At 41.4% G+C, this 25,876-nt stretch overlaps 2 protein-coding genes across 3 annotated transcripts in view; both read right to left on the reverse strand.

The window, feature by feature from the left end:
• Nucleotides 1-415: 415 nt before the first annotated feature.
• LOC135549370 (fibroblast growth factor receptor homolog 1-like) lies at nt 416-9,542 on the reverse strand. Its single transcript, XM_064979357.1, has 9 exons — nt 9,532-9,542; nt 5,652-5,809; nt 5,437-5,535; nt 2,950-3,110; nt 2,692-2,829; nt 2,489-2,600; nt 2,298-2,397; nt 2,081-2,180; nt 416-1,937 (listed from the first exon to the last, which is right to left on the reverse strand). The coding sequence occupies exons 1-9, from the start codon at nt 9,540-9,542 to the stop codon at nt 1,845-1,847; spliced, it is 972 nt and encodes a 323-aa protein (XP_064835429.1). The 3' UTR covers nt 416-1,844.
• LOC135550477 (ubiquitin carboxyl-terminal hydrolase 32-like) overlaps nt 9,156-25,876 on the reverse strand; it is a 29,650-nt gene continuing 12,929 nt past the window's right edge. The window contains exons 8-34 of one of the 2 annotated variants that reach the window (XM_064981325.1): nt 21,679-21,794; nt 21,485-21,547; nt 21,304-21,387; nt 21,143-21,204; nt 20,942-21,044; nt 20,641-20,833; nt 20,318-20,481; nt 20,061-20,201; nt 19,833-19,953; nt 19,021-19,175; nt 18,780-18,861; nt 18,622-18,696; nt 16,995-17,133; nt 16,742-16,847; nt 16,417-16,590; nt 16,059-16,233; nt 15,644-15,795; nt 15,416-15,539; nt 14,877-15,082; nt 14,584-14,768; nt 14,376-14,462; nt 14,164-14,284; nt 12,379-12,570; nt 11,932-12,151; nt 11,443-11,828; nt 11,227-11,319; nt 9,156-11,086 (exon numbers count right to left, since the gene is read on the reverse strand). In XM_064981325.1, the coding sequence (XP_064837397.1) occupies nt 10,913-11,086; nt 11,227-11,319; nt 11,443-11,828; nt 11,932-12,151; nt 12,379-12,570; nt 14,164-14,284; nt 14,376-14,462; nt 14,584-14,768; nt 14,877-15,082; nt 15,416-15,539; nt 15,644-15,795; nt 16,059-16,233; nt 16,417-16,590; nt 16,742-16,847; nt 16,995-17,133; nt 18,622-18,696; nt 18,780-18,861; nt 19,021-19,175; nt 19,833-19,953; nt 20,061-20,201; nt 20,318-20,481; nt 20,641-20,833; nt 20,942-21,044; nt 21,143-21,204; nt 21,304-21,387; nt 21,485-21,547; nt 21,679-21,794 (3,893 nt within the window). In that variant the 3' untranslated portion in view covers nt 9,156-10,912. Of the gene's footprint in view, nt 11,087-11,226; nt 11,320-11,442; nt 11,829-11,931; nt 12,176-12,378; nt 12,571-14,163; nt 14,285-14,375; nt 14,463-14,583; nt 14,769-14,876; nt 15,083-15,415; nt 15,540-15,643; nt 15,796-16,058; nt 16,234-16,416; nt 16,591-16,741; nt 16,848-16,994; nt 17,134-18,621; nt 18,697-18,779; nt 18,862-19,020; nt 19,176-19,832; nt 19,954-20,060; nt 20,202-20,317; nt 20,482-20,640; nt 20,834-20,941; nt 21,045-21,142; nt 21,205-21,303; nt 21,388-21,484; nt 21,548-21,678; nt 21,795-25,876 lie in introns of both variants that reach the window. The other variant, XM_064981324.1, reaches the window with a different exon arrangement.

The raw sequence follows: 25,876 nt of genomic DNA on the forward strand, positions 1-25,876 counted from the left end.
AACTTAGTGTAATTGATTTGACATTCATTTATTATTTCACCCTGCCAGCACTATAACCAGCACCAGTTGTTGACAGTGAACATAATGTCCCTCCCGGGAACATGCTACTTCAAGTACAGCCCACAGAGAGTAACTAGAAAAGTACTAGTGACTAGTGACCCTTACTTAAAAAGATTGCAGTCTCAGTGCAGTTTAACAGCAGTTCAACTGCAGTACACTGCAGTTATTCTGAAATTACTGCGTCCAAAATACCACAGTCGACTGCAGTTCCTGCACTTTTACTGCAATTTCAAAATCTTTTTTTTGTAAACAGAAAATGTGCTTAAAGATGCATTATGCAGAAATCACTCTGCCATTTACTGGTTGCTAAAATTATAATAGTTTGCCTAATTGAATTTTCTGTGACAAAAGTTTAGAGAATCATTGTACCATCTGAATCGCTGTGAAATATTTTTACAATAACCAAAAATATTGTATTTTCAACTGTTTGAAACTGGTGGACAAAACCAAAAATAAAAGACACAAAAACTAAAGTAAAAAATGGGGAGCATAGAAATAGCTCACAAAGAACAGATCTACTGCTTCTTAGACATATCATTCTTAGACTTGCTCTCAAATAGAATGACAGATCTATAACTCACATTTCTATGTGATTTTTTGTTGGGTTACCCCAAAAAGGTACGTATTGCAGCTTTAAGTACATGTTACTTGTAGAGCGTTACTACCCACTGCTGCCAAAGATAGGCATGGGACTGGGTCTCTAGACTGTCAAGCAGTGTTTGTGGTGTCTTTTTTCAAGAATTTAGCTGGCTAACTAGCTACTCCCCTTTATTTCAAATCCATAAATCTTAGTAGGCCTAACCCAAATTCTTGCATGAACCCCTGGACAAAACCCTGAGTCCTGGGCTATGCTACATATAAATTGATTTAAAGAAAGTCAAAATCCCTAACAATTGTAGCCTATTTAATGACATGTACAACTTGTCTAACACACACAATGAAAATGTTGCATTGGAACCAAATCCTGTGCACCAGTTAGGTACTGTATCACGTGAATAATGTTCTTATTATTTGTACCTGAGGGAATCTGTAGGCCTTTTAGGATGCATTATTCTATATCGTTTCATTGTAATAGACCTACAGTATGTCATACCAGGGGTGGAAAAAGTACCCATTTTTAATACTTGAGTAAAAGTAAAGATACCTTAAAAGAAAATGACTCAAGTAAATGTGAAAGTCACCCAGTAAAATACTACTTTAGTAAAAGTCTAAAACTATTTGGTTTTAAATACTTAAGTATCAAAGGTAAATGTAGTTACTAAAATATACTTAAGTATCAAAAGTAAAAGTATAAATAATTTAAAGTGTCTTATATTAAGCAAATCAGACAACACAATTTTCTTGTTTTTAAAATTTGCGGATAGCCATGTGCACACTCCAACACTCAGACATCATTTCAAAACAAAGTATTTGTGTTTAGTGAGTCTGCCAGATCAGAGGCAGTAGGGATGACCAGGGATGTTCTCTTGATAAGTGCGTGAATTAGACAATTTTCCTGTCTTGCTAAGCATTAAACATGTAATGAATACTTTTAGGTTACAGGGAAAATGTAAGGAGTAAAAATTACATTATTTTCTTTAGGAATGTTCTGGAATTAAAGTAAAAGTTGTCAAAAATATAAATAGTAAAGTACAGATACCCCAAAAAACTACTTAAGTAGCACTTAAGGTATTTTTACTTAAGTACTTTACACCACTGCCTACTATCCTAAGTAAAGGAAAACAATGATTTTGCAAACATGCACATCCAAACATGTTATGCTACTTGAAGTAACTTACACACATTTAGTCCCCGTGAAGGAGAGTGGGCAAGATTTGACCTTGGTCGCCAAATTCAATATTGGCCATTGGGACTCTGTTGTCCACTTTGACGTAATCCTGCAGTGCAGACAATATACAAACACAAGGAACTGCATGAAAAGGTAAAATGTTGCATGCCCAGATAGCCTCTTAAATCATTTGAATCCACAGAGTAGGATATGAGTTGCAGAAGGAATGCTAACGGAAGAAGCCACACATACTTTATCATCCTCCAGGATGTTCTCGAGGTCTCTGACTATGTCGTTGAAGGAGGGCCTTTGGGTGTTTTTCTCCAGCCAACAGTCCCTAATCGTCTGCAGTCTAGAAGTAAAGGGGTCAATTTACTAGCACACCAGTATCATGCAAATAGACAAGAGCAGTTGATATTCCTGGAAATATGACATGTAAAAATGAACCAGAAAGGGGACCATTTCTCACATCTCTGGCCTACATGTCTCTGGGACTGAGTTCCTTTGTCCAGAGCAAACATAGCGCACCACCAACTCTGGAGCCTCCAGGTTAGGATATGGTAAGGTCCCTAAGATTAAGATGAATCATTAATGACTCATTATTAAAACATTAGTGAATATATTTCATTCAGTTAATCTCAGGTGCTCTTTCCATCTTACCAAATGTTTGCATCTCCCACAGCACAATGCCAAATGCCCAGACATCCCCTTTGAAGCTGTAGTAGTTGTTTCTGAAGTACTCTGGGGGATACCAACGCAGGGGCACACTTTGCTGTGAAGCGAAGCAGAAAGAACAGCCAAGTTAGAGATAGCTTAATGCTCTCGTCATAATGTCTGGGTGACTTCAGTACAGTCCTCCTCACCATGTGGTCCACTTTGCAGCTGCTGCGATGGCTCCTTTTGTGAGTCAGGTCTTGGGCCAGTCCAAACTCTGCCAGCTTCACCTCTCTGGGAAAATGGTTCACCATAATGTTCCTCAGGGCTAGGTCACAGTGCACCACCTGGAGTATGAACAATTGTGGAACAGAACTGATGGGGTCAAATATGTTTGTGTGGTGACCACAGGAAAAATATTGAATATATGACATTGTTGATGGATTTTTAGAATTATTTTAATGTACCATTTTAGAGCACAGGTGTATCATGGCATGGGCAATGTGATATGCTGCTGTGGTGAAGAAATGTTGCAGTTGACTGTCCCTGCTCAGTTGGTCTTGATTCACTTGAAGGAAACTGCGCAGTGTCCCACTGCTCACCGACTCTAGGATCAGCATGTAAGGAGCTGGAGTAAAGGGAAATAAAACACACACAAAACCACCTTTCCACTTTTTGCCATGGGACAAGATGCAGAAACAATCAATGGTAAATAAACGATACTGAATAAAAATATAAATGCAACATGCAACAATTTCTAAGATTTTACTGAGTTACAGTTCATATAGTGCCTTGCAAAAGTATTCATTCATCCCTCTTGGTGTTTTTACTATTTTGTTGCTTTACAACCTGTAATGTAAATGTTTTTTTATTTGTATTTCATGTAATGGACCTACACAAAATAGTCCAAATTGGTGAAAGGAAAAAAATTACTTATTTAAAAAAAATGTGAAGCCCCTAAATAAGATCTGGTGCAACCAATTACTGTCAGAAGTCACATAATTAGTTAAATAAAGTCCACCTGTGTGCAATCTAAGTGTCACACGATCTGTCACATGATCTCAGTATATATACACCTGTTCTGAAAGGCCCCCGAGTCTGCAACACCACTAAGCAAGGGGCACCACCAAGCAAGCGGCACCATGAAGACCAAAGAGCTCGCCAAACAGGTCAGAGCCAAAGTTGTGGAGAAGTATAGATCAGGGTTGAGTTATAAAAAAAATCAAAAACTTTGAGCATCCCATGAAGCACCATTAAATCCATTATAAAAAATGGAAAGAATATGGCACCACAACAAACCTGCCACCCACCAACACTCACGGACCAGGCAAGGAGGGCATTAATCAGAGAGGAAAGAAAGAGACCAAAGATAACCCTGAAGGAGCTGCAAAGCTCCACTGCAGAGATTGGAGTATCTGTCCATAGGGCCACTTTAAGCCGTACACTCCACAAAGCTGGGCTTTATGGAAGAGTGGCCAGAAAAAAAAGCCATTGCTTAAAGAAAAAAATAAGCAAACACGTTTCGTGTTCGCCAAAAGGCATGTCAAACATATGGAAGAAGGTACTCTGTTCAGATGAGACTAAAATTGAGCTTTTTGGCCATCAAGGAAACCGCCGTCTGGCGCAAACTTATCACCCCGAGACACCATCCCCACAATGAAGCATGGTGGTGACAGCTTCATGCTGTGGGGATGTTTTTCATCGACAGGGACTGGGAAACTGGTCAGAATTGAAGGAATGATGGATGGTGTTAAATACAGGGAAATTCTTGAGGGCAACCTGTTTCAGTCTTCCAGAGATTTGAGACTGGGACGGAGGATCACATTCCAGCAGGGCAGTGACCCAAAGCATACTGCTAAAGCAACACCAGAGATGTTTTAAGGGGAAACATTTACATGTCTTGGAATGGCCTAGTCAAAGCCCAGACCTCAATCCAATTGAGAATCTGTGGTATGACTTAAAGATTGCTGTACACCAGCAGAACCCATCCAACTTGAACAAGCTGGGGCAGTTTTGCCTTGAAGAATGGGCAAAACTCCCAGTGGATAGATGTGCCAAGCTTATAGACATACCCCAAGAGACTTGCAGCTGTAATTTCTGTAAAAGGTGGCTCTACAAATATTGACTTTTGGGGGGGGGTTGAATAGTTATGCACGCTCAAGTTTTCAGTTTTTATTGTCTAATTTCTTATTTGTTTCAAAGTGGTAGCCATGTTGTCTAAATCAAATGATACAAATTTTACAATTCCAGGTTGTAAGGCAACAAAATAGGAAAAATGCTAAGGGGGTGAATACTTTCACAAGCCACTGTATGTTATATGGATGTCACATGACTGGGAACACAGATATGCATCTGTTGGTCACAGACACCTTTAAAAAATGGGCCTCACAAAAGTTTCAGATCTCGTCATTGTATTTCTGTGCATTCAAATTGCCATCAATAAAATGCAATTGTGTTCATTGTCCATAGCTTATTCCTGCCCATACAATAACACCACCACCAATGCCAAATTCTCAAAAACAACGTTGGAGGCGGCTTAAGGTAGAAAAATGAACATTACATTCTCTGGCAACAGCTCTGGTGGACATTTCTGCAGTCAGCATGCCAATTGCATGCTCTCTCAAAACTTGAGACATCTGTGGCATTGTGTTGTGTGATAAAACTGCACATTTTAGAGAGGCCATTTATTGTCCCCAGCACAAGTTGCACCTGTGTAATGATCATGCTTTTTAATCAGCTTCTTGATATGCTACACCTGTCAGGTGGATGGATTATCTTGGCAAAGTAGAAATGCTCACTAACAGGGATGTAATCTAATTTGTGCCCAACATTTGAGAGAAATACGTTTTTTGTGCGTACGGAAGATGTCTAGGATCTTTTATTTCAGCTCATGAAACATGGGACCAACACTTTATACGTTTATATTTTTGCTGAGTGTAGTATGTGACTCTTACCCTGTGTGATGTTCCAGTCTAGCAGCTGCAGCACGTTCTTGTGGATACCTAGCTTCCTCATGATGCTCACCACTCTGGCTACCCTCCTGTGAGTAGCCCCTACAGATGGTGAGGGTTGCAGGGCATTACTCTGTGATTGATATTATTGTAATGATTAAAGTGCATTGTCTCTTTGATTGATGATGTGTTAGTGAGCTTGATGGATGTGTCCTAACCCTCTTTGATAATCTTGCAGGTGACAATGAAGTGGCCCTTGCAGGTGCCACGTATCACCTTAGCCTTGTAGTACACCCCTTCCTTCCCTGCTTTGATGATATGCTGTAGACCTAGCCCAGACGTGTTGAAGCAGGAAACCTGGGAAATTAAGTCCACACTGTTACACCATTTCACATCTAAATTCAAATTTGAGAATGTTTTTTTTTACACCGTTGCTTTTTCTACACAGTAAGTTTACAGTTTGCCGTGGTCTCCAGAGAGACCTAGAAGCAGACTTGGTTGTCTGCCTTTCAAGGGGAGTGGTTAAGTTGGTGTCCTGTGACTCCTGTCCCAGAGTGACAGAGACAAGCTCTCGTGTGGGATGGCTTCTTGTCTCATGCCCCAAACACTTCCTCAAGGTTAGGGGACTTCTAGATGGGGGGTTAGATGGAGGAGCTCTGCCCGATAGACCCTCAACACCCTGCAGGTCTCAAATGGTGTGAATCAAAGTGCGATACCTGGAAAGGATATGAAGCATGTTAGTAGTATTATACACTAGTAGTATAATACACTACCAGTCAGTTATACACTACTCATTCCAGGGTTTTTCTTTATTTTTACTATTTTCTACATTGTAGAATAATAGTGAAGACCACCAAACTATGAAATAACACATGGAATCATATAGTAACCAAAAAAGTTTACTTTTTCGGGATCGATGTTCTGTCCAATGTAGGCTAATGCGCTTAGCATGAGGTTGTAAGTAACAAGACAATTTCCCAGGACATAGATAGACATATCTGATATGGGCAGGAAACTTAAATTCTTGTTAATCTAAATGCACTGTCCGATATACAGTAGCTATTACTGTGAAAGAATACCATGCTATTGTTGGAGGAGAGTGCACAATTTTGAACATGAAAAGTTGTTAAAAAACAAATTGGGCACATTTTGGCAGTCTTGATACAAAATTTCAAACAGATATAGAATGGTTAATTGGATCAGTCTAAAACTTTGCACATACACTGCTGCCATCTAGTGGACAAAACCTAATTGCACCTTGGCTGGAATAATACATTCTTACCTTTCTCTTTCATTTCAAAGATGATGGTACAAAAAAATACAAAATAACTATTTTTGTCTTTGTATTATCTTTTACCAGATCTATTATGTTATATTCTCCTACATTCCTTTCACATTTCCACAAACTTCAAAGTGTTTCCTTTCAAATGGTACCATGAATATGCATATCCTTGCTTCAGGGCCTGAGCTACAGGCAGTTATATTTGGGTATGTCATTTTAGGCGAAAATACATTTAGGTTAAACAAATCAAAATATATTTTATATTTGAGATTCTTCAAAGTAGCCACCCTTTACCTTGAAGACAGCTTTGCACACTCTTGGCATTCTCTCAACCAGGTTCATGAGGTAGTCACATGGAATGCATTTCAATTAACAGGTGTGCTTTGTTAAAAGTTCATTTGTGAAATTTCTTTCCTTTTTAATGTGTTTGAGCCAATCAGTTGTGTTGTGACAAGGTAGGGGTGGTATACAGAAGATAGCCCTATTTGGTAAAATACCAAGTCCATATTATGGCAAGAACAGCTCAAATAAGCAAAGAGAAACAACAGTCCATCATTACTTTAAGTCATGAAGGTCAGTCAATTAGGAACATTTCAAGAAGGAGAGTGATACAGTGTTGCATCAGATGACCGGACCCCCACAATCACTCAACCTCAACCCAATTGAGTTGGTTTGGGATGAGTTGGACCACAGTGAAGGAAAAGCAGTCAACAAGTGCTCAGCATATGTGGGAACTCCAAGACTGTTGGAAAAGCATTCCAGGTGATGCTGGTTAAGAGAATGCCAAGAGTGTGCAAAGCTGTCATCAAGGCAAAGGGTGGCTACTTTGAAGAATCTAAAATACAAAATATTGATTGACTTGTTTAACACTTTTTTGGTTACATGATTCCATATGTGTAATTCATTGTTTTGATGTCTTCACTATTATTCTGCAATGTAGAAAATAATAAAAAATTAAGAAAATCCCTGGAATGAGTAGGTGTGTCCAAACTTTTTACTGGTACTGTATGTTAAACTGTGTTTGGTGTAGTAAGGTTCCATCCAGTATGGAAGAGTCACATCTACTACCGATACTGTATTTAGGAAAGGTACAAATGTTTGATATCTTTACAAGTGGTGTAAGCTTACTTCCTCGTCCACAGAATTGCCATTAAAATGACAATGGTGACAGTAAACCCAGAAATACTGATTAGAATGTAGAACATCCCGTTTAATCTGCCATCTCCTTAGAAAATACACATTCACCAGTTACATCAGAGCTTGAGAAACTGTCAACAACAGTAAGCTTTCCATCTCACATTACATATGATTACACGACTCACCTACTATAGGATCTGAGAATTTATAACCAAGATCATTTGTTATATTTGAGTTCCTGATGAGGGAAGTTTCTGTGTGATTACTTGTTGCATTCCAATATGACATTTCTCTGTTGAGTGTGTATGTTGCCTTCATCTGAGGACTCAAGAGAAAAAATATGAAATGGTATGAAACAAATTACATTGAAAGGGTTCTAAAGTAGGCAAAGAGCTATGACTTTTCCCCCCAGAGTTATACACATTTAAATTGTATGGAGAAAGAGAGTACACCTCACCCACAGTGCCCAAGCTGGTAAGATATTCAAGCAACTTCTGTCCAAATTCATGTGAAATATTTTCTATTGCAACCACTGAGATGACCACTTCTGCTCGTTCTTCACCTCACTTTGTTATGTGGCTTCCTGTCGTCCCTCACTCACAGGAAGGAGCGGCTTTGTCATCAGCATCACTATGTCTCGCTGGATAAATTAAGCTTTCAAGTCATTCTATATTCATGTACTCCTATGAGTTTTGGGGTGACAACGGCAACTGGTTAACATTTTACAACTGGCCACTAATCATTTCAAATGAAACATGACCATATTGGACCCCAATATGACTAACGGTTATCAAGGGAAGTGTGTGTCAGATAGTGCTATGGGTGGGAGGCATTTTCATGCTGTGTTCTGATGCGCAAAGCTTACTTTCACCAACAGTAAAAAGGTTTGAACATAGATTGACAAAGCCCACACACAGTTCTAGGTTGTAAGGGAGGTGGCGGTGACATGGCCTCTTTGTGGTTTTCTATGTTTTCAGAAATAGTACTAAAATGTATTTTCTCCCGACAGTTATTTGAGCTGTGCTTATCGAAAGTATGTGGCCCTGAGAATGTTGTCTAGCTTTACCTTGGCTGCTGGACATTGTTATTAAGTTATGACCAATAAGGTACAAAATCTGTCGTTCTGCCCCTGAACAGGCTGTTAACCCACTGTTCCTAGGCCGTCATTGAAAATAAGAATTTGTTCTTAACTGACTTGCCTAGTTAAATAAAGGTTAAAAAATAAAGAAAAATAAAATAGAAATGTACATTCCATTCAATTGCTCATGTTAACCATCCTAATAAGACTGTACATGAAAAGGGACACAAAAGCTGTGTATTTTATTGGCTGCCTGCTTTAATAGTTAGATAAACTAATCACTCCATATACAAGACAGATCTTTGCAGTTCATATTCCAATACATCCTTTTTCCAAAAGTATTTATGTACAGTACATGTTCATTTTTCCACAAGGGTCAGTGCAAAGTAAATTTAGACTATAAACATTTTAGAAAAAGTACATTAAATTAAGAATAAATCAAAAGAAAACATTACAACTAAATAGACAAAAATAAAAAATAAACATTCAGTAGTAATCGCTGTATCAAGGTTTTCAGAGGGTCAATACTGAAAATGACCACTGCAGCAGTTAGCTAAGGTTACAAATGTTTAAAAAAAATCAATGACATCAGAATGCTTACCGTACTACCATCATACGTCAGGTAGAGTGGGTAGGTTTCTGTCCAGATGTTATAATCAGTAATTGATTAACCAAATAAAAGCATACACCTCAACAAACCTTTAAAGACAGAGCAGAAATGAGAGCTGTGGATTGTAACAGATATAGCTCAGGGCCTAAACAGTTAGATTTTTGTGTCTTCATATGATTAGATTAATTGAACTCCTTGTGACAATGTTTCACATAGTGCATGTCAACATAGCTACAATAAATACATGTTTTCCGAAGCGCGTAGGGGAAAAGCTATCTATTCACATGTCACATAACGGTAAGGTGCAACCACCCAAAACTAAGAAATGTCCCTCTGCCTAAATCAAATACATCATACCTATGGCATTCAGAAAGATGCAACATTATCCACAACTTATGCTCTTTGAAGTTGTGATATCATTACTTGCATAAATAATTGTGTTAACTTGGGCACAATAATAAAGTATGTCATGGCCTACTGGTAGCTACTATAATGAAAGTCAACTGTTGATGTGATAACATCACAATGTTGTCATGGCACAGACTGATATGTTGTTGGAATGGACCTGCACACAGATTGGGACAAGCAGACGCTACAGGAAGATTGTCTCAGATAGGTAAGGGGTTCTGAGGCTTTGTTCTTAGCAGACCTGGCGTGATGAACACCAAAGACAGAGATACATTGCAATGCAAATACATGAATGTAGTTCAGCAACACTGAATTTAATCCAGGCCTATTGATCTGGAGTCTGACTCCTTTACATTTGAAGAAGACAAAAAAGGGTATTTTCTAAAAAAGACATTTTAGAATTGTGACTATGGATTTGACTACTGTCCAAAGCAGGGTATGATGAGGTAGTGAACACTTGCTACTACTGCAATCATTTTTTTGTAGATTTCAATGGGGGGGTTCAGTTACATTTCACTAGATCAATTGTATTATAACATCTTTAACTACAGAGAATACCAATCAAATGTGTCTAGTGTCAACACATATTGCCACTGGCATTGGTTTACAAAACAAACAAACACACACACACACACTTGTCACATCTGGCCTAGGACCAGCACCATGGGCCTAAGCATGGTCACCCTCCGACAAGGTGTTGATGCTGAAACAAACCAATACACAGCCCTTCCTTTTGTTTGACATCGCTAGCGCAAAATAACTTGAGTACCATTGCTTGAAAAAAATGTCTATCCACTAAGAAGAGGTGGTGTAAAAATGGTTTGTGGTCCACTTCTAACCACCAGGGATGATTTCTAAGGTTCAGCTCATCTCAACCTGAGAGATTTCAGATTCAAATAGTAAGGTGGTTTTCTAGCACAAGCATGTCGATGAACCAGCAGCACATTGACACATCAACAGTTAATTACTGAAGAACACAGTACTTCTTATAATCAGACTCAAAGTCCTCGTCCATGCTAGTTGTGTCGGCAATCTTTTTGCCGTCAGTTTTGGGCATGAACAGAGAATAATCCACTCCCTGCTGCTCGTAGAACAGGATATAGGCAGAGTCTGCATCAATCTCCTCTGATCTCAACTCCTGAACACAGAAAACACAGTGCAGCTTGGTTTATACTTGTGAACTTCAAATTGCTGCGTTATAGATAACAAATGAACAATGCATCACATACCAGAGATTGTATTCCAAACACAGCATTTCAAACTCATGACTTCACTTACCTTACAGCTACTGTCGTTGTAACAGTACCACTTTTCATTTGGGTTTTTGGCATATGTCACATAGTGGCCTCCTCCGAGGATCCCTGAATGGCACTGCAGACACAAAAGTGATTGGTGGTTAAGAGGATATTTCAGGTGGTACAGACACAAGAGTGCAAAGTGACTTCAGGTTATAAGAGCAATATTCTTAGAGAAAAACTAATATTTAATACTTACTGAAATTGCATACAAGTTGTACATGGGGTCTATGCAGATTTTGTCTCTTTGGTCCTGGGAGGCCTCCAGATCTATGCTGTCCTCGGTGTAGCCATTGCTCTCCAGCTCAGACACAGACGTTGTGTTGTCGCAGTCCCTAGCCGTGTCCTCTCCAGAGGTAGAGTCGCTGAGGCCCTCTCCCCTGCTCCCCATCCCGCTGGCCTCGAGCTCCATGGGGCTCTCCCTGCCACTGTCCAGACTCTCTTTACTGAGGGATAGCTGATACCTGCTTTCCAGGGGCAACACCCGTCCGCGGCCCTGCCTCCTGCCCTCACTCTGTGGGCTGCAGTTGGGGCTGACATCTCTGCTGAGGGGAGTGCTGGCCATCCTCCCTGAGCACAGAGACTCTGAAAATAGAACATACATTCATAGATGAACACCAGCCTGTCTAAAGGAATAAGTGGGATGTGACAGCTACATCTGAAACCCCAGTCAAGACTCTTTACAAACCTTTCCCATTGTTGAGAGTTGGGGTGGGGTTACAGACAGTGTCTCCACCCCCAGATTTTGGTACTCCTCCCTCTGTGTCGTGTAGCTCCTCCCCTAGCCCGTCCCTCCAGCTCTGTTGGCTTTGGTCTGCATCTCTCGGAGTCAGGAAAGCACTGGGATCAAATGTCTCCCTGGGAAACCTCACAATCTTCTGGGATTTGATCCACCGCCCATTCATAAACTGGAAACGTTTTAAATGAATAATCTGTCATTCAAATGGGCAGAATAAAAGCGTTTTAGAGTGGGTGATGTCCTGTGCAGTCTTGCAATTCAGACATGACATTCAAACTGTTGGACTGGGGGTTTCTTTCTCTCTTTGCATAGGTTTCAACTGTTGCCTATAGACACTAAGATTAATAGGGAGAGGACTGGGGAGTTAATGCAGAGGGAATGAGCTGTATATCTGACCAGGATGGGCGGCAGCCTCCACAGGTCCAGTTTCTTGGTGGCCAGGCGGTGGGTCTTGCACTTGGAGCAGTAATAGAGCTCATCCTCTCCCAGCTCTTCCTCACTGGTAAAGGCCTGCAGACAACTGTCCAGACTGATGGGCTCTGCCTGGGCCCTGCGACTCTGTTCCACACTGGGGTGCTCCTCCACGATCTATAGGACACACTCATTACTTAGTCAATGTCGTTGTTCCATTAGATATGGAATAAATTAGGTATGTGCATCTTTCCTTTTCAGGACGATTCCATGCATGATCTCCCAATACAGAAACGTTAAGTTTTAGTTTGAAACGATTCGGTTTGATTAGAGGGACAAATCGATGTGACACATTAACATTGGTTGCATAAACACATTCAGTAAAATCTGCTGCTGATGGGCCTCTCTAAGCTGACATCTGTCTGTGTGTATATATACATTTTTGCACATAAAAAGTGAGAGATAGTAATGTATCAATATTGATCTTACATTTTCTATGACATAACCAATTAATTTATAGCACAACTTTGGATTTCACCTCTGTCTCATAATCGAATGGTTTAGACTGTTTGGAAGTTGACCGACTCGGAGTGAACTTCTCTTCTCCCACTTCGACCATGCGGGTAGCAAAAGTGATTGCTGTCCTCGTTATGAAATTAATCAACTTTACCCTGAATATCTAAAAATTACAATACATTTATTTTTATTCAACCTTTATTTAACTAGGCAAGCCAGTTAAGCACAAATTCTTATTTACAATGACTGCCTACCCAGGCCAAACCTGGACGACGCTGGGCCAATTGTGCACCACCATATGGGACTCCCCAATACATATTGATTGTTTTAAGCAAAACTACCAAAACTACTGCTGATGGTGAACCTGAACAACTGAAATAAAATCTAATGTCCCGATCAGCATCTAGCCTACCTATAGCCAGATGAGCGTAGTCTCCCTGGCAGTAGCTTAGGCTACTTTTACTCCGGGAAAAACTATTTTCAACAGCGCATTTGATAAGAATAACCTATCAAATTACATTGGTTGATGCTCAACTAATAAAGCCTAATATTGCACAAGCCATTTTACAAACATATAAATGCTGAAGGTGACGCACAGATGTGCCAGATCAGGAATAGGTCTTCCTCTTGTTGGTCTACGAGTGAAGCTGGGTATAGTGCGCAGTTTGACTAGCCTACTGTTATTGCCTGGGGTTGTTCTGCATGCAAAATGACTTGTAGATCAATGACTTAACACAGTTACATGCTTAGTTCAATACTGAAGGAGAGAGGACGCATCGGTTGTCACAAAAGATTAGGTATTTTCAGAAGGTAAGAAAAATAAAATGTTGTTATTTGACCTGCGATCTGTAACATTTTAATAGATTTTCTGACCGATGCATGCTACATTGGATCAGTTTGTGGTCCTGCGGACCGATGCACTCATATCTTAAACACTTGGACCGGGGACCGATGCATATTGGTGAATCAGGTAGCCTAGTGGTTAGAGTTGGACTAGTAACTGGAAGGTTGCAAGATCGAATCCCTGAGGTGACAAGGTAAAAATCTGTCATTCTGCCCCTGAACAAGGCAGTTAACCCACTGTTCCCCTGTAGGCCATCATTGAAAATAAGAATTTGTTTTTAACTGACTTGACAAGTTAAATAAAGGTAAACATTTTTATTTAAATAATCATTACATCCCTAGAATAAATATATTGATATGACCTCTAGGGTCCCACTGCTGTGTTTATCCCCAGCCTCATGTCTCTCTTACCCTCTCCTGAGAGGTCTGGTAACGGAGGTGTAGAGCAGTGGGGTCCCAGTCCACAGCCATGAAGGCATTCCCCACAGCAGCCCTGTCATCGTTACACTCCACTGTGCAGCCTCTGCAGAACCTGTGGGGGACACCAACAGAAGGTATAAATTAACACCTTCTCCATCTTCAACCGTATTGTGATATGTTGTACTGTGAGGGCAGATTATTACCTGTACCACGGACACCAGGCGCAGGAGTTGCCATCTCTCTGCACCACGCGCAGGGTGAAGGGATACTGGTAGCCCATGCTGTCATCACTGTGTTCACAACAAACAAACAACAAACACAGCACAGTATCACACACCTGTGCCGTTCGGATAAGACTGAGCACTGCAAAGCCACCTGACAGAAAACACAGAGTGGTCTGGAGAGACTGACCAGTCCTGGGCGTGGTTGCTGGCCTCCTGAGGGGGTAAGGGACTGGCCAAGCGGGACACCTGGGTCCAAACAGCGTCATACAGGTCCCTGGTCCTGGTGTGGACTGTACACGGCACGATCAATGGCATCCCAAACAGACTGGGTCGGTTTTTCTGACTGGACAGGAAGTATAACTCTGCCCGCATCTACAAAACAAACAAAAACAGTTTAGAAGTGAGCATTATATAGACTTTGACTAATCTTGATGCACTGATAATCTGGTCTCCATCTTTAGCCCATCCTGCAGTTCTCACCATCTTCCTATGGATGGCGATGATGTACCCAGCAAAGGTGCTGTCCAGAGGGGGCATCACGTGGCCGTTGGGGAGACCATTGGCATGGCTGCCCTCTGTGACACAGGGCACTACAGTGCTGGGCATGCCCTTGGGGATCATTCCTAGTTTCAGAGAGTTAATCTCAGTTACCTTGGCAGCATTCCCATTTGCTAGCGCTGGAGCTTCTGGAGATGACATGAAGAACAAACAGCTTGTCAAGTTGTCAGTGAAGACTTAAATAAGACATAACAGCAGTGTTGACAGCTACTGTGATGGTCATTTAGCTTTGTTATATTGTTCAGTGTCAAAGTAGCTACCTTTCCATCAGTTATCTAAAACCTGTGCATTTCTTGAAATTCTAAAATGTTCTTGGTTGCTACTATGCATTCATCACTTCGCACTGATTGCTTATAAAAAAGAGCCTTATATGACAAAGGCTTTGATTGAATAACTTTCCAAAAAAGTGCCTTTGAAAAGAGAAGAACAAACTGATAAACAGAAGAACCAAATCGGTATACCATCACCATCTGTTTGCGTGGGGGAGGACACCACAGATGTGGATACGCCTGACACCGGGATCTCAAACGCACACAGAAAGCCGCTCACCGCCCGACGCACTTTCTGGTTGTCCAGTGGGAAATTCTAAAAATTGGGTAGACAGACTTTCACTAGTCTATGTGCATATGAACAGAGTGATAGTTGGATGGACAGTGATGAGGACAGATGATGGCTGGTGATAGCTCTACCTTGATGTTAGAGGCATGGACTTCAGCCAGGAGGATCTGCTCAGGGTTAAGGCAGCAGAGTTCACTCAGGAGTCTCTTCAGGCCTGTGTACTTCTCATCCGCATTGAGCCGGAGCCCATACCGCACTGGGCATGACCCATCCAGCTTAATGACTGGACAGAGGAAACAAAGGCAAAAGTGTTGCAGAGGCACGGGATCCAATATACTTTCTCTCACAAGACAACAGGAACAAAGGAGCTTTCTATTCAAAACCACACTGTTACTGTAAAGCTCTGAGGCGAGCACAGGAAAGGGTGGACAGGCGACAGACATCCTGAGACAAATATCTCCAATATGATGGTAATCTTTGATGTTTCGGGAAATATTTTCTGGATGTTGAACTGTAGTACTGTATACATTGCATTATAAGGCTCACCTATGATCTCCAAGTGCATGGAGTTATCCATGGGTAGCGGGAGAGAGAGGAAGTTGAAGGGGTCGAAGCGTGCACTGACATGGCCACAGGTCTTGCACTTGACCTGTGACCTGAGCTGGCCATGGAACAGATCCACCACGATGGAGCGGTTCCTCCTCAAGTGATTCTCCCACGCCTGGGGGAACACAACACCACATCCTCACACCAGATAACTTCTAGCAGTTCAAGATGGCACAGAAAGCTAATATTACACCCACAAATCAACATTTACACTCAACAGTTACATGAGGTAATTCACCCAGGGTCTGGTTTCTGGATTGCTCCACTATGAAAAGAGGAAAAGTGTCTGAACTCTGACCTCAGAAGCCACCTCCCAGTCTGGCCGCCCGTCGCTGTCCTTCAGCTCTACGTAGGGTTTCTCGTGAACGCGGTTCAGGTCCTCGTGAAGGCCATCCAGCAGGAAGGCCAGCAGCTCCTGGGAGTCCTGCTGCTGGAAGCCATTGAACCGCGGGGCGTACTTTGCTATCGTCCACTGACGGAAGAGACAGGGGAGAGACAAGGACAGAAGGGAAAAGACAACCGTTTGACTCTCGTTTTTTAGGTTGAAAGACTGTACTTTTTAGGTTGGTAGACTCTAGCGTTACTGGGGGGGGTGTCAGTTGAAGGATTGTTTGTGGACGTACTCTGAGTTTCAGAGGGGCCAAGTTCTTTTGTGTTCCGCTCCACAACTCTTGTACCAGATCGCCATAGCATTTGGCCATGTGACCACGCATCCCAATGGGATTGGTCCTGTTATGAAGAGAAACAGTACAAATAATCTTACACACTCATCTCTGCTTGCTGTGGGTTTATTTAAGTTGTGCTCAAAGTATATAACAAGCATTATTTTATAATAAGAATGCATTCTTGTAAATCTAAGATAATGCACACGTATACCTGTTGAGCTCATAGAGGTGGTTTCCTGAGGTGAAGTAGTCTGTGAGAGGCTTGGTGTTGCTCACACACTGGATACTGGAGTTCATGAAGCACGTGTTGCCAAGGTTGCTCAGTCCAGTCGCACCTTTCTCAGTAGGGACTGTGAACAGGAGGAGGCAAGAGTCTGAGGCGGCTATTTAACCATCAAAGGCTTCTACAACAGTCAGTACGACCCCTTTAATGTTGTGTGAAAGCAAAACGAGTATTGTCTGACAGGCTTATCTATAATATATCAAAGTACTTATCAGCTCAGTTAGTGTTAAATTCTTAATAGAGTCATTCCATGTCAAATCAGCAAGCCATGACACCCACCATCACAGATTATTCTGAAATTGTTTCTAAAGTTAGAAACAGATTTGTATTTGTATTTTTATTTAACTAGGCAAGTCAGTTAAGAACAAATTCATATTTACAATGACGGCCTACCCTGGCCAAACCCGGACGACGCTGGTCCAATTGTGCGCCGCCCTATGAGACTCCAAATCACGGCCGGTTGTGATATAGCCTGGAATCGAACCAGGGTCTGTAGTGACGCCTCTAGCACTGAGATGCAGTGCCTAAGCCCGCTGCAACACTCGGGAGCTAAGATTAGCATTCCTGCAACATTATTTTGTTGACATATAATTTGATCTCTGAGAAATTGATTGCACCTAAATTGGCCATTTTAAAATGTAAAGGATATACATATTATATTCAATTAATATAATAACCAACATCCAATTTGGACCAAACTTCTTCCGACCATTGAAAGACAATAAAAAGCTCAAAAGCCACCCACGGACTCCCCCACACACACCACCACAACAAACAGTATATACAGTATCAGTATGGAGCTAAGGCTTGGAGTATTGATTCTTCATCCTACGTAATGTATTCCCTGTGAATCTGGCGATGTCCCCTCCCATTTAGAGAAATTAGCCATTGAAGTTGCTTGCATTATTTACCATAAATTAGTGTGAAAGTACCAGGTTATTCCCACCTAGATGCTGCAGTTCCTGCTATGGCCACACGCTTTTATCAAATTTTCTGGTCTCTTGTGTTTATTAAATGGATCACAAAAATGTTCTTTGCAATTTTGGGTAGAAAATAAATAGCTTTTGGTGAAAAGCTATTGGTGAAAATAAATCGTTAAGCCAGTCCTCCATGAAAGCAATTCAGTTTGTCCTTCTCTTAGCAACCTAATGCTTCAACCCAATTCTCTTTGAATAGTCCAACAAATGGCAGTTCTCTGAGGGCTAACCCTATGTTGCTTGTGGGTGGCTGTTGACCATTGTATTGAATGCCTCATGTCTTACTCATTGTTAGGAAGAATTATGGTCCAAAATCAGATGTTCGGTATATGAATACTAGAAATTAAAAATGGCTGGGTGCAGTTGGGTGCAATCAATTAGTTTAATTTCTCAGAGATCAAATTATATTTCAACAGAATAATGTTTCAGGAATGCTAATCTTATCCTTTTCCAACTACAGAAATTGAGATGGTGGGGGGTCAAAATCCTCTTTCTTGTGCTTTTTGAGGTGGACTGACCCAATAAGGATTACACAATAGTAGTACTATTGGTGTAGCTGTATGCAGTAATGGTCTTACCATTGTGTCTGTTCATCCTGTTGTTGTTAGCAATGAAGGACATCTCCTCAGGCCAGCTCATGTCCTTGCTCCTTACTAATGAACACAAAGAAACCATCTACTCATCCTGACAATACATGATGAATCTATTTAACACAGAGACTTATTATGATAAACACCTTCTATAACCATGTACTGTTCATCTGGGATCTTCAACCCCTCCAGGGAATGGTCTTCATCATCAAGAAGGGTCAGATAATTCTGTGGAATACATTGTTTTGAAAGGTATTTGAGATTGAACTGTAAAAATACAAATAAAATGTGGAGTGCATGTGTGTGTGTGTGTATCGGAGCTTAGGTGTTTACTGTGCGTGTGTAGTGTATGTTAATGATGGGTCAACCTTCTGAGTCCCCACCCACCTCATTGTTAAAGAGCCACAGGCGCATGTCTTCCTCCTTGATGCGGAGTCTCTGGGCCAGGTACTCATGGATGTCTTTGATGGTGCCCATCCTACTGAAACAGCCCGTGTAGACCAGCACACGTTTTAAGGGGGCACTAGGAGAGGGGACATTACCTAGGGATGGACCGGGAGACACCATTGATTACTGTTCATAGATGGAAAACTATAAACGCTTGTGGTAACTCATTTCCAGAATATTTTGCTGTGGCCAAAGGCTCTGCCAATCATTGAGGCCCAACTTGAGAACCGCGCAGATCATGAATTGACGTCAGTGGATCGTGCACATCTTAGGATATTGCCCTGAGTGTCACAGAAAAAAAAGGTGTAGGCATAGTGAGCACCCACTTTCCCACACAGAAGTGATCTCACATGACTGAGATTAATGTGACCCCGTGCTGCCACCAGTCTTGTGACGTCCACGTAAAAAAAAAAAAAGATTTATTGGTTGTGTGGAGAGAATAGATAGCTGATCTCACAAGCTGCACACGCGGGAACTATTATTCAACAAGACAAACTATTCTAGAATTACAGAAGTGCAAAAATAGTACAACTTTTTGAAATTAGTTGAATGTAGAGTATGATCTAATCAGACACGCTTCAGACAAAAGGTCTGACTGTCAGATAATCAGATTACAACACGGAGGTAAAAATAGACTCACAGTGTGGCACTGACCCTGCCACACTCTTGGAGCAGAAAGTCACTAGGCCATTGTGCTACTCTTGTCTCTCCTTTGGAGAGGTGCTGGAGACACATGCAGGGGAAGCTCTTACCCATATTGACCCAGACGTTGTTCTGGGGGGTGCGGGCGGGGGGCTGCTGCTGCCTCAGGAAGAGCAGGTGGCGGGGGAACAGCTCTAGCTCAGCACAGTCTGTCTTGGTGTTTCTGATCACCTGGGAATGCCCACAGGAGAAGAGGAGAGGGGACGGGAATATGAGGTTAACACAATATCAGGATTAATAATGGTAACTGGAAAATCCACAAGTTAAACTGTACATACCGGCCTGGGTAGACTCAGGTTGGCTCCGTACCAGTGGTAGAGCGCCCTCCACACTGGCTCTGGCACAACCTCAAAGTCCCTGCTTAGAATCAGGGATGGGGAGCGCCTCAGTAGGCCCCCCTCCATGGTCAATGTAGGAGCCTGGGGGAACAGTTCAAGAGGGGCAGGTTTAAAACTGAAACAATATGGCAATGTCAGTTTGAGGAATAGGAACGTACTTCCACAGTGTTTTTTGTGGTGGTGGTGTCTACCTTTACCTTTAAGGGCTCCGACATAACCAGAGGCTGGTTGTCGATGGCCCCAGGCCTTAGAACCGCCATGTTCACATCAGCCCCCAGGAAGCACTGGTTGTCTGCATCTGGGGTCTCATGCTGCCGGGCAAAGCAAATATCCGTAGCAGTCGAGCCCAGGGGTAGAAGGCCTAAAGAGAGCAAATTGTTTTAATTGTTTTCAGTGACATTCAATGGAAGACTCACTCTCAGGTATACAATAGTTAACAACTAAGTGGAATATTTCCTTGAGCTATACAAGTATCCAACTGTTTTGCTAAATGCAATGCTGAGAATTCTTAGCCACTCACTGCCACTGGTTGTCTCAGAGGCCTCTGATGCACTGGAGATGTTGTCTGAGAACTTTTCCTCTGGGGAGCTGTGGGAGCTGGCCATGCTCTCCCCCTCTGGGCCCTGCTCTGCCCTGGCCTGCGTCTGGGCCCCTACACCACTCCTCCCTGTGCCAAACACTGACGGCTGTTCCACCACGATGTGCGTGTTGTCCTGGACGAGGCGCCAACAACCACAACAGCAAAGAAATGATATTGTAGAGTGGGCACATTATGAGAAACAGATGATCATGGTGTCAAGCAGCTAAAAAGCCTTGCTTACATATTTGACGTAGTCTCTCCACTGCTGCCACCACAGCACTGCTATGAGGAACCAGTAGTCTCCTGGCTGGAGGCCATGTCTGCTCTCTCTCTCCAACCAGCCCCTGCAGACACAAGTCAATAAGTTTGTGAGTGGTAGATTGATGAGGGACATGTGTATGACAGCAGGAGAGGACAATGACATGATGACAGACACACACACCTGATTATCTTTCCCTCCTCTTCACACGAGGCAGGCCGCAGCCCCAGGACAATATGGCACACCTAGGGACCAACAGGAGAGCAGAAGACTGGTGATCCAGCAGAAAAGCACACGCAGCACATAATGATGACCAAAGTAGAAACACAGTGGCTGGCTCTTACCTGAAATAACAGGTTGAGGAACTCATTGGCAAGTGCACTCATCACACTCCATATTTGGTAATCCTCCAGGGTCAAATGCCCTTTCTTAAGAACAAAACAACAAAATTCCAGTTTCAACATCTTCTGACAAAATTGAAGAAATATGTAAAAATTCAAAGCAATGCAGGCAATAAGGTAATACCTTAGTGGTATCATGCTCCTTCAGGATGTCTTCCACAATGGCATGGACATTACTGTGCGTTTCCTAAGGGGACAGAGGCAGCGTAAGGTAAGTGATTACGGGACAGGTTAAAACAAACTAACTACAAACACTACAACAGTTAACATTTTCTACATTATGTCATCATATGTCCAGAATGGCCAAATGTTACTTACAGGTAGAGGGTCTGTGCGATTGTCTTTCCACACCTCCAGTAATGCCCCAACCATTTCTGTGATTTCCTCCCGAGACAGAAGCCCATCATGGTCAACATCAAACACTTTGAAACAGACTGGGGAGAAGAAACAAGGGGAAAGTCCCACATTGAAACAGTTAATAGGCAGGTTTCCATTAACCCAGGGTTATTCGACAAAAGCAATGTCGTAAACAAAATCCTTGCGCCATGTGTAATGGAACTGACCGATGAGAAATTTCAACATTTTTAGCAGTTTGATTTAGTCAAATTTGGTGTTTTTAGAATAAATTACAATTGCTGAATAATTTAAGGTATGCGGGGCACATAATTTAATAACACAACTATAAAACGCCACTCCACAATTAATTCTAATGCCTAATGCTTGCAACATCTATAAAAATGATGTTCCATTGCAGGACAAGGATTGTCCTGACTTTCAATAATGCCTGAATTCCTTCGCCTTGTTTTCTGGTTGGCTGAATTATTTCAGATCTACAGGAGTGCAAGTTTCACCATGTTACGGACCGTGGTGATGTGTTGTCACGTGAGAATTATTACAATATGGCAAATATTCATCCATGCTGGCTTTCGCAGGCTACCTGAGACATACAGACAGGTGGGAGGGCATACAGGCAGGCAGACAACTATTTATTAATGCGCAATTTTCCTAAATGGGTAATGGAAACACTTCATTTTTATTCAACACTGTAGTTTTTTGAGAAACAAAGTTTTTATTTTAGGTGTGACTAGGGCTGTGGCAGTCATGACATTTTGTCAGCTGGTGATTGTCAAGCAAATAACTGCCGGTCTCACAGTAATTGACCATTAATTAGCATAAACACGTTTAGCATGTACTGGCTTCCAAGCATAACCAACAAGACATTGATGAGGACCTTTGGCACATCTACATTTTAAAAAGTCTAATAAATCCATTTAATATAGCCTCCACCATCATAGTCCATTTCAGAAGAACAGAATAGCATATACTTTGAGTTGTCCTTATGTTAGGCCCTGATCTGGCTATGCCATATGGCTGTAGGCAACACTAGTTCATTTAGCAGACAATATTTGCTTAGAATTCCGTGGCATCATTTTAAAAAATATATATATTTTACAGTATGAAGAATACAATTGAACATAGCTTAATAAAATAAAGGATATTTCATAGGAATGTCATGTGGCTATTCTGTGTTGAGCAGTTAACTAAGAAACTGGTCCTCCTACATACTTAGAGTTTTTTATGCAACTTTAGCTATGATACAAACATTGGGCTATATGTTTTGATGTTTAATACATTCTACGGCTTCATGATGGGACTAATGATGATTTGAAAAAAGTACGCTGCACACACTTCAGTCTCTCATTCACAATTTGACAAGCACTTGATAATATTCTCTCCAGGCCTCGAATGTCCCAGCGGCATCTCCCTTGTGTGGCCGTGATGCCCCCTAAAAAATTCCAATCATTGTACAGCCATTGTGCCCTTGGGCTGAATATAATAGGCTAATTATAATTCCCTTCTGCCGACTGCCGTGCTCCGAAGCACCTCTCAGTCACATGGTACTCTCAGTTGTAGCCAATGCCCATCACGTGATCGAGTCCTTCTGACAGGCATTTTACCTAAGAAGTAGGCTACAAATTAATGAAGACAGACACATCTGGGACACAACTGTGAGCATCCCTCAAATTCCAAGTCGCATATTGAAGATGTTAGAACTGTTCACTACTTTTCATCAGCCACTAAGATGAGTAACCCTTACGGATAGCAAAAGCACAAGCCTATGTCAATCTACTATCCCCCAAAGTACAAAAGTTTACCTATTATATTGGTCAAACTTGTCCTTCATTCAATAAAAACATATTCCAAACATATCTCTGCGACAGTAGTGGGATCAGACAGCTGCCCAAATTAAATACAACCACTAGTATCAATTTTTTTTTTAAAAAGCAATGAGGCTGACCGTTTAGCTTAAAATGTTGATCAACTATTAGGCTATTCCTTCACATAAGCACGGCGCTCCGCACACCCGCAGTAGAGTATAAGCATGAATGTAACAATATGCAATCAATTAGCGAGTAAACAAGTGATGGCAAATTATGCCTGTAATGCTTTATTATAAAGGGGCATTTTATGGTGAAAATTATCTTGCCCAAACTTCAATCTCACAAGCATTTGGAAAGTATTGTTACGCTACAGCCTCATTCTAAAACTGACTCAATATTATTTTTCCTCAGCAATCTACACACAATACTCCATAATGACAAAGCGAAAACAGGTTTAGAAATTGTTGCAAATGTATTAAAAATAAACAGAAATACATTATTTACACAAGTATTCAGACCCTTTGCTATGAGACTCGAAATAGAGCTCCGGTGCATCCTGTTTCCATTGATCATCCTTGAGATGTTTCTACAACTTGATTGGAGTCCACCTGTGGTAAATTCAATTGAATGGACATGATTTGGAAAGGCACACACCTGTCTATATAAGGTCCCACAGTTGACAGTGCATTTCTAAGCAAAAAAAAACATTCCATGAGGTCGAAGGAATTGTCAGTAGAGCTCCGAGACAGGATTGTGTCAAGGCACAGATCTGGAGAATGGTACAATTTTTTTTTTGCAGCATTCAAGGTCCCCCAAGAACACAGTAGCCTCCATCATTCTTAAATGGAAGAACCAAGACTCGTGTGCCTAGAGCTGGCCACTCAGCCAAACTGAGCAATCGGGTGAGAAGGGACTTGGTCAGGACCAAGAACCCGATGGTCACTCTGACAGAGCTCCAGAGTTCCTCTGTGGAGATGGGAGAACCATCCAGATGGATAACTATCTCTGCAGCCAGAGCCCGGACTTGAATCCAATCGAACATCTCTAGACCTGAATATAGCTGTGCAGCGACACTCCCCAGCCAACCTAACAGAGCTTGAGAGGATCTGCAGAGAAGAATGGGAGAAACTCCCCAAATGCATGTGCCAAGCATTGAGCGTAATATCCAAGGAGACTAGAGGCTGTAATCGCTCCCAAATGTGTTTCAACAAAGTACTGAGCAAAGGGTCTGAATACTTATGTAAATGTCATATTTTCTAAAAAAACGTTTTTGCTTTGTCATTATGAAGTATTGTGTGTAGATTGATGAGGATAAAATACAATTTAATCCATTTTAGAATTATGCTGTAACGTAATAAAATGTTGAAAATGTCAGGGGGTCGGAATACATTCCGAATGCACTGTATGCCAGTTAGGCTCTACACCGGTTATAAGGCAGATTAATGTGGTTCATTTTAAAATAAGTTATTTGGCCTTTGTGATACAAACCTTGTCAAAACATATAGGCCTATAGGTTAGCATACATGAGGTGTGTGACTATGATTTGAAAAAGACGCAAAAAAAAAAGGTATGCACTGTTTCTTGCACAAGTTGGGCATCATTCACAAGTGATGGGTGACAATATTGGCCTATCAAACTATTCTTTAGTTAATGTTGTCTTTACATAGTAGGTCTAGCCAATGGAAATCTGACGGGATCCTCTGTTTTCTCACACAATTGCATAGCCTATAGAAATGTTGCCCAACATGAGCTCATAGGCACTCATGAAGTGTTTGATTAAACAGCCATCACTTACATTGAGTGGCTGCTGCCAACATACTGACTCAACTCTAGCCACTTTAATAATGGAAAAATTGATGTAATAAATTTATCACTAGCCACTTTAAACAATGCCACTTCTATAATGTTTACATACCCTACATTACTCATCTCATATGTATATACTGTACTCTATACCATCTACTGCATCTTGATGTAATTAAATGTATCACTGGCCACTTTAAACAATGCCACTATATATGTTTTCATTCCCTACATTACTCATCTCATATTGTATATACTGTACTCTATACCATCTACTACATCTTGCCAATGCCGTTTGGCCATCACTCATTCATATATTGTTATGTACATATTCTTATTCATTCCTTTACACTTGTGTGTGTGTATAAGGTAGTTGTTGTGAAATTGTTAGGTTAGATTACTTGTTAGATATTACTGCTCGGAACTAGAAGCACAAGCATTTCGCTACACTCGCATTAACATCTGCTAACCATGTGTATATGACAAATAAAATTGGATTTGATTAGATTTTCGATTACATTTGCGTGAGTGATTACAGGAACAATAGAGTG

Source organism: Oncorhynchus masou, chromosome 12, assembly GCF_036934945.1.
Source record: "Oncorhynchus masou masou isolate Uvic2021 chromosome 12, UVic_Omas_1.1, whole genome shotgun sequence".
Classification (NCBI taxonomy): domain Eukaryota; kingdom Metazoa; phylum Chordata; class Actinopteri; order Salmoniformes; family Salmonidae; genus Oncorhynchus; species Oncorhynchus masou.